The sequence below is a fragment of the Clupea harengus genome, unplaced genomic scaffold (genome assembly GCF_900700415.2).
Source record: "Clupea harengus unplaced genomic scaffold, Ch_v2.0.2, whole genome shotgun sequence".
In the NCBI taxonomy this organism is placed as follows: Eukaryota; Metazoa; Chordata; class Actinopteri; order Clupeiformes; family Clupeidae; genus Clupea; species Clupea harengus.
Genome location: NW_024879735.1, coordinates 23,784 through 33,073, shown reverse-complemented (window position 1 = coordinate 33,073; position 9,290 = coordinate 23,784). Strand labels below are relative to the sequence as shown.

The 9,290-nt window shown below is 41.4% G+C and overlaps 1 protein-coding gene across 1 annotated transcript; it reads right to left on the bottom strand.

Moving 5' to 3' along the window:
- Positions 1 to 350: 350 nt before the first annotated feature.
- LOC122130172 (fatty acyl-CoA hydrolase precursor, medium chain-like) lies at positions 351 to 8,707 on the bottom strand. The gene is made up of 13 exons (XM_042704804.1): positions 8,624 to 8,707; positions 8,061 to 8,250; positions 6,764 to 6,902; positions 5,982 to 6,115; positions 5,409 to 5,562; positions 4,942 to 5,046; positions 4,682 to 4,780; positions 4,319 to 4,462; positions 4,068 to 4,145; positions 3,823 to 3,970; positions 1,365 to 1,514; positions 1,008 to 1,080; positions 351 to 590 (listed from the first exon to the last, which is right to left on the bottom strand). Exons 1-13 carry the CDS (start codon positions 8,691 to 8,693, stop codon positions 410 to 412), a joined length of 1,665 nt encoding a protein of 554 aa, XP_042560738.1. The 5' UTR covers positions 8,694 to 8,707; the 3' UTR covers positions 351 to 409.
- Between the last annotated feature and the right edge of the window lie 583 nt (positions 8,708 to 9,290).

Here is a 9,290-nt window from a genome sequence, read left to right as displayed (position 1 = left end):
TTTTTTTTTTTAAGATGGTACATTTTGCACACAGTGTTTAAAAAGTGCATGCCTAGTGTTTATACTTAAAATTACTTTTTTTAAATTACTTAAATGCACAGTGGCAAAGTCACCAATTTGTTGTTCTTGTTTCTGTAATGAGCAGTTAAATAAAAATGTAAAATGTGGGAAAGAATATTTGACACTAAATGTATCTAATATTGTGTTGGTCATATTTAAATCATTCATTACGTTTTGTTGGGGAAAAAAAGAGGATACAAAAAAAAAATCGCATATTAAATCGCAATCGCAATATTTTGGTAAAAAATCGCAATTAGATTATTTTCCCAAATCGTTCAGCCCTATCTTCAAACAATAAAAATGGTTTCACTGATGAATTATCACACTACATCATTTATGAATCAGCCGTCTACAGCTCATCACTGCGCTGCTGCTTCTTCTCCTGGATCTTCTTGGGAAGAGTCTCTGTCCAGAAGGTGAAGCGGTCGGCCCTTAGATGGTTTCCCACCTGCTGCTTTAGCCCAATCTCCAAGAACTCTCCCCCAGCACCGTACATAGGCCAGTGGGTTAACCCAGCACCATTGGGAGATCTGAAATAATGACACACACACACACACACACACACCAGAATGAGCAAAACACCCGCACACACACATACACACCTAGGATGCAACCTTCAGCTTGACAAGCGATCATACAGTGTGCTCAGTGAGATCAGGGAAATGTCCTGGCAGCACCAGACGAGGATAAGGAAGACAGCTTCTCCGTTATGGATGCTGTGAGTAATATATCAGTCAGAGCTCTAAGAGGGCTTAACTATGTTATTGCTACTGTTAAATGTTCTGATGTTTTGTGTTCTGTCCTTTAATGTGCCTTCCTTATTTTCTGTTTTTTTGTCTTCTGATGTACACCAAAATCTTCTCATCACTTGGTCATCAAGTGTTATTCCTTCTTAATACACATTTGATTAAAAATAAAAGTGCACTGTTCACAATAATGTAAATTACCCAGTGCGAGCGAAGTTGCCCCAGTATGACATCACTGTTCTACAAAGCTCGTCTTCCTCCTCTGTGACGGTTCCTGATAGAGAACAAAGAGATAGGCTGTGTGTTAGAATATCAGTCTTAGAATAAAACCACCAACCATGTAGCTAAAGCAGTCGACGAAGCTAGAATGTGAATGCAGTTTTTTAAATGTAAAAGTAGTGTAGAATACTGTATGTGACTATAATTTTTATCTCAAATGTATTTGAGGAAGAGTGAAAAGTATTCTGCATTAAATGTATTCCTATGAGTACAATTCATTATTATTAAGTACATGTACAAGTAAACAAGTGTGACTACCCACCTCTGCATAAACCTTACCATTTATATTGACATGGCCTTTCGTGAAGCAGTCTCCAAACACAAATAGAAGTTCGTCTCCGTGATCTGCCTTCACAAAGCTTGGGCGCTTGGGCAAGAGTATGCTTGGAGGATGCTGGAACTCATACATGTAAACAGGTGCACCAGAATCTGTGGAAATTAGTGAGGACTTAAAGGGTTTGTTTATGTGTGTGTGTGTGTGTGTGTGTGATAGGCATCCTGCAGTGGACAGGGATCGAACTTGGGTCGTCCACTTAGAGGGCGGTGTGTGTATGTATTTTGCTACCACATTTGCTACCACGTCAACTCATTGAAAGAATCCCGAATGGAGATGTTTCTGTCATATCCTCAAGCAAGACACTCCTGGGGCCACTAGATGGTGCCAATGAGCTGTCACTACTGAAAGTCTGGTCTTTTCCAGCTTTGACCCAAACACCACAGCTAACCTGGAAACCTTTATCTAGCCAACGAGTATTTAACATGGTGGGCTGTATCTCACAGGGCCCTGCCCTTGTAGTCTTATTTATAAGAGGAATCATGCCCAGTGTGTCATTCACAGTAAGTGCTCAAAACGAAATATGACAGTGCTTGTAGTTTGAGAACTTTTTTGAGAGAAGCACAGACTCTGGACTCACACCTAGCCCTGTGCATGGGAGGCTAGCATGCTAACTAAAACCCGGTAGTGCTAGCGCCAGTCGTTAGCAGCCCGTCTCTTATGACAATGTGTTAGGCAAAGCATCTGGAACCCTGCTCCATGCGTGACTTGGTTATGTTACAAACTATAGTTCGCTCACAGCCTCATATTCCCATCACACACTCAGACACGCCAATGTATCACACACAACCAATAAACATAACGATGCGCATACCGACCACGCGACCGCAGTAATTCACTACCAACAGTAGGCTAGCAGACTGGCATTAATATAGCCATCCTAGTAGTCAACTTTTCATAATTAAGAGTTGTCATTATCCAACGTCACACAACACAGAATATAGTTATCATCTTGCTGTCTCCGCAGCGGGAGAAAAAAAAGCTGTTTGAATGCAGCTACGCCACGGGATGATGCCCAATGCGGCTGAACCATCTCGCCGTTGCACCTTCTCCTTGTCTGTGTCAGAGGGCTTTCTCATTTAATTTTCTTTTCATTGTCCCTGTCTTAAACCATCAATCCATGACCTTGTTAATAGATTAGGCAACTCTTTAATAGATTAGGCTACTACTGACTGTGTTCTCTTCGTTCTGAGTTGTATGTTAGAAATGTTGCAATAATTTAGGCCGTCGCGGACCATTACGGGGCACTGGTGGACAGACCACAGGTCAGGTAATAGCCGAGTGACAGCTGATTTTCTTTCTGATTTGACAGTACTTCTGTGTGTTTTAAGCAAATAAAATGTGTAATGTTTACGAAGGGGCACCTGCTATCGTGAATTATACAGTAAATAAGTTGCGAAATGAAAGAAAAACACATCACAGTTAAAGTTGTAATAATATTGATTGATTCACATCGATATGCATGGATGACATTACTAACAAGTGGTGGAAAATGATTATGAAAGTACTGAAGTCAACGTGTCTGCTTCACATGATGTAGTTCATTTTTGAGAATAAAATAACTTCACATTTAGGATAACAGTGGCGGGACTTTGTTTATGTGACAACGCGATTACAGGCTGCAAATGCATCATGAAGCAAGTTAAAAAGAAACTGTCATCTGGAGAGTTTAAAACGATACTTAACGACGGGAAATGAACTGTATGGAGATATTTCTGTCGGATGGCATCATAGTCGATGCGGATTCTAATGAGGCTGTTGGATATGTCCAATGAAAAAAGTGTGAAGTTTTATTGAAATATGATTGATGCCATCGCTTTCTCCACAACAACATAGATTAAACCTTGATGGTTGGACTATGTAGATTTTAGTTTTATTTCATTCCGTTCTTGCAATGTGAATAATTTAATTTCAATATGCTTATCTCCCTCTTGTGCGCGCCTGTGCGTTTAACAGGGCTTGTTTGTGTGAGTGAGTGCATGTATCTGTTAATGCTTGAGTTTAATAAAGGCAGGCTATTCATAAAAAGCGGACTAATCACAGCCAAGGGGGTATCCGTTGTTATCCGTCGCTATCCGAAAAGTTAGAAAAATCGAGAGGTGCACGTCGGTGTCCGTCCAGCTCTCCGAGGGGCTCGGATGGGCTTTCCACCTCGGGGAAGGTGTTGCCAAGGCGTGCCTATGTGTCCGTTCAAACGCACGACCATAAATTGGGCATTAGTATGTGAAGTTAACCCAGCACACACCTAAGTATGTAAAGTTAACCAAGCACACAGCTTAGTATGTGAATTTAACCCAGCACACGGCTAATTATGTAAAGTTAACCCAGCACACAGCTTAGTATGTTAAGTTAACCCAGCACACAGCTTAGTATGGGCTGGCCTAACTTACACTGTTCTCTTACCTCGGTGAGCATTTGATAACTTGATGGCAGGAATATTGAACATGATATCCCCAATCAGCTCTCTGAATCCATCCCTGTTTTTTACCCCGTCCTCTCCTGTCCCCAGATACTCCTCCAAAATCAGGTCAATGATCCTACTGTCTTCTACCTAAAAGCATAAATTTGCATTTGTTGCTGTTGATATAAAAAACCTTCATGCCATGACACTTGGCCAACTACGCAGATTACTTGATGCAGAACCTTACATTTGGGAAGCAGAAGGCGACAGACTGTTTGATGGTCTCAGGATCCATCCCATCTACCCAGCCTGGTGGTGCAAGAAACTAAAAAAACACACATCATCCCAAGACCCAAGACCAATTAAGCTTAATTAGCAATACACTGAATGATGATTATGGTTCAATCATGTTTTCTTATGTAAATGGAAAATCTGATTTACCACACAATCTCCAAGGCATACTCAATGCTTGTGCATACAATTTTACACTCTACTCACCGCAGGCAGTAACCATCCACATTCATCATTGTTGATGCCATTAATTAAGGGTACTTTGTTGAACTCATGGGACTTTATAAGGTCTTGCGCAGGTTTGGGTAAAAAATGTTCGTCGGCCGTTATCCCAAACATCAAGACAGGATTCTGTGAAATCAGGGACATTGTAAAAATAGATGAGAAACATCAACTCATTACACAAGTGGCCATGGCTTTAGGTAATTACGCTCATACTATATAACCCTAGACCCATTTTCAGACAGGATTATACACACGCAGGAGATTAAGCATCTTTAAACAGACGAACATCTTTCTTCTGGGAGCTCCATTTTTCTCCTCTAGAAGTTAAGGACCATAACGTCTCACCTCTGCAATCTTTAAAACATCCTCGGTCGACATCTGCATCACACAGTCCACTATCTCATGTGGTTTTGTGCCAGCACAGTCTGATGCATTGGCCACCATCTAAGGGAACAGTGAAAAGCATCTAAGGAAAATGGGCTATGATCTGAGGTCCCCACCCAACACTTCAGCATCACAATGCAAAACAAGGCACAGATAGTGAAAGGTCATCACCATAGCTACGGCCAATGGAAAACAAGGTACAGATAGTGAAAGGTGATCACCATAGCTACGGCCAATGGCTGTGCGTTGATGAGGAAATCCATGGCTGCGGTACCACTTTCAGCAATGCCCCGGTGGAACAGACCAGAGCTCAAGGGTGAAAGAACCTACAAGAAGTATTTCAATAAACATAATTAATGCCAAGGTAATTGACCAGTGCATACCTGTATGTGTAACTTGAGTTTCATGTGTAAATTGAGATGAATGTCACGGCATCACAAGTCTTTCAAATTATTTTGTAAATAAGCAAATATACTACACACAAATACATTGGCAAAATACTGTAGGTGTGGTGCACTGACAAACAAACATAAATATTGCACCACTTTTAACTAAATGACAAAACAAAAACGCTGAACTCCAGTTTCAATATGTAGCCTAGAATGTATGATCTTTCTTTTTAAAGCTTCTTAAAAAACGAGAATCATGTTTTCATGGCAAACATCAAGCACCTAAGCACAGAACCCACCTGCAGTGACACGCTCACTCCCCCTGCTGACTCTCCGAATATGGTGACAGAGGAGGGATCCCCTCCAAAGCTCTGGATGTTCTCCTGGACCCACTGCAGTGCAGCCACCTGGTCCAAGAGGCCCATGTTTCCCGGGGCGTTATCATCCCCTGTGCTGGTAGGAGAGAAAATAAAAAGCATGCTTTGACTCTGCCTGTGTGATCTGGACACACAGAAACATGCTCAGACTGAAGCGGTTTATCAACAAAAAAAAAGCCAACGTAATAAATCAATAAATAAATCAATAAAAAACAGGGTTGTTGTAGAATGTAGAAAAGTTTAGTTCATAATACAGGAAGGCTGCAACCTAATTAAGAAAATCTTTCACTTAGGGGTTGATATCAATTAAATGCAGGAAGAAAATAAACATGACACTTTAGGACTGGTGTAAAGAAGTATCCTACACACACGTTCATAAATGACCACACTGATATTAGTGACCATGGGCATGTGTCTCATTGGCACTTTCTGTCTACTGACTGACTAAGAGTGTAAAGGACCATGTCTCTTCCAGGACACTGACTACAATCTCACCTGAAAAAGCCCAGCATTCCAAGTCTGTACTGAATCAGCACCACAACCACGTTCTGATAGGCTGCCAGGACAGATCCGTCATAAAAGGAGGCGGAGCCAATAGCAAACCCTCCTCCATGGATCCACACCATGACCTGAAGGACAGCAGCACATTACCTCAGACAGACACTGACAATCAGGATCACATTACCTCAGACAGACACTGACAATCAGGATCACATTACCTCAGATAGACACTGACAATCAGGATCACATTACCTCAGACAGACACTGACAATCAGGATCAGACACATATCAGCACATTACCTCAGACAGACACTGACAATCAGGATCGCATTACCTCAGACAGACACTGACAATCAGGATCAGACACATATCAGCACATTACCTCAGACAGACACTGACAATCAGGATCACATTACCTCAGACAGACACTCTGATGACTATGATCAGACACATATCAGCACATTACCTCAGACAGACACTGACAATCAGGATCACATTACCTCAGACAGACACTGACAATCAGGATCGCATTACCTCAGACAGACACTGACAATCAGGATCAGACACATATCAGCACATTACCTCAGACAGACACTGACAATCAGGATCACATTACCTCAGACAGACACTGACAATCAGGGTCAGACACATAGCATTTGTCATTACATTTAAGAACCTACATACATTTAGCAATTCATTGGAAGGGGATCTGGACATAATTTCAAAGACCCAGATCAAAGCTATGGCCTGTGCTGTCATTTTATGGTTGAACTCACAGGTAACTTGGCATCCTCAGCCGATCTGGCAGGAGTGTAAACATTGAGGTAGAGGCAGTCCTCAGATACCTCAGGAATCTCCACATCCATGCCGAGGCTTTCTAACAAGTTGAGAGATATCTGTCGGTTTTGTACACACCTAAAACACATCAGAAAAGAGACCACCCTTGCTCTTAATGGGTGATTGTGGACACACAACACGGTTTGTGTATTTCAGTTATAAGTGCGAAACCCAAACAATACCTAATGTTTTAGTTTTAAATGTTTTAGCTTTCTACTAGGAGCACAACTGCAGAATTTGACCTTCACCATGTTACAATAATTACTATATATACATGTGAGGGATATAACAATTGTGCTATCTTTAAAACATTTGATTTGGGTGTTTATAAACGTGTGTGCTAGTCTGACTGGAGCCTGAGCTGACTTTATCTGTGCCCTATATCTGCCCTATATCTGTGCCCCATATGTGCCCTATATCTGCCCTATCTGTGCCCTATATCTGCCCTATCTGTGCCCCCTCTGTGCCCTATATGTGCCCCCTCTGTGCCCTATATGTGCCCCATTTGTGCTCCATCTGTGCCCTTAATTATAATAATAATAAATACGAGAATATTTGTATCATAAACAATTACGTTTCACATTTATAGTCATGATTCTACGAGGCATCATGATGTCCTAACATAAATAAAAGCACTACACGAACACTGCAAATGGCATTGAATAAATAAATAAGCACTAAACTCAATTGCGTGGATATAGCCATGGTGGAATAGAATGGACACATCTACATTCTGTAACAGTACCTCCACCTCTGCACCGGTGAAGTTAGGTTACATGTTGAAAGTCACTCCAGTAAAAATCAAGCAAAACCCACGCTGACCGTGTGAGAGTAGTATTTTAAAATGCACTACACGACATAACAGACAGGTGTTCGCTTTCCACTTTGGCAAGTTGCAAAGGAGCGTATGGGAGAGAGAGAGGGAGATAGGGCCAGACAGCAATCCCCCCCCCCCCAGGAATTACTCTCTGAAAATGTTACTATTTATTGTCCCCCCCAACAATGAAATGGGATCTCCGCCCCTGTGTTTGGCACTTCATATACATCTACTAGATTCTGTTTACTGTTCTTCCTCAGGTTTGAAAAGAAAATACACTGATGATCGTTAAATGAAAGGACACGTTTTATGGCAAACCTTCACAGTCTTAACATAACAATCAATCAAGTAGTAAAGGATGATTGTAGTGAAAACAATGGCCCCTCATAAATATTGAGAGTATGACCTCATTAACTTACATATATGGCTGCTTGGTGGCATCCCTGACCCCCTCCCATCCCTGCACAGGTTGGGGACGGGCCAACCTGAGGGGTCCCACAGGTGGTTTAGCGAAGGGCAGGCCCAGGTATGAGTGGACCACTGTTGTCTTTCCCCTCACGCGCAAGTATTCACCTCTAAGGGCTCCCAGCTTGGTGTGGATCAGTGGTCCTGTAGTTATTCAGACAACAACACCATGCAGTGAATTATGTTTACTCTGCAGAATCTTAATACTATGGACGAAAATCCGTTATTAGAGAGAATACAAGTCAATTCACTATTAAATGCTGTTTCATTGAGCCTTATAGAGGTCTTCACGTTTAATTACGTCAATATGTTAACTTTACGGCATCCATATTAGGTAAGACTATAGCTTATGAATTATGCAGCTAAACATTCAGAGTTTAAGGCCATATAAAGACGTGCTTTGTAATATAAATTGTATTTGTATTTCTTACAATATTTACAAATCTTTCCACTTATGCAAAGAAGGGACAAGGTGTTTTACAACAATAATGTTTTACAACAGTTCAGCTAAACTTACCATCATGCGCCGTAGACGAAGTTACATATGCAACACCTGCTACCAAAAGGAGCTGAATCAAGAGTTTCATTGTTGCCAGAGTCCGTTGTGAAATGAGAATGAGCTTCATCGCGACTTGCGACTCATAAACTTTGCTCTGAAGTAGTGTTGATCACTCTGTACCTTCCACGCCCATACCCTTCGCCCCAGAAAGCAATTGAGCCCGAGGCGTGTTGTAAAAGGGGAGGGAGGAGCACAGTGCGAAATGTCATGCATGACAGCCTCGTGGAGTTTCTGCACCTTACTCCACGTGAAGGGAAATTGGGGGTCCACAGCCAACTAGTCAAATATGACCAGTGAGCAAAACCAGATTAAGAACACCAAGGGCCCTGTATAAACATGATTCATCTGGTTAAACTTATTTATCTACTTGCTACAGTAAATCAAATACTATAAGACACTTTGTCTTTGAGACCTGTTTCCTGAAAATGTATGGTTGCGCAAATAAACAATATGCCTCTTAATCCTTCATCAACATTAAAACCTCTTTCCTAGACTGACAGCCCATTTCACTAATGTGGTCTTTAAAATCCAGCATGCTTCTTGATGATGTTTATAAATGGGGTGGATCCGAGTTTTTTTTTTATTAATTCAGGTAGCCAATAAAAGAGCTTCATTGTCATTATTC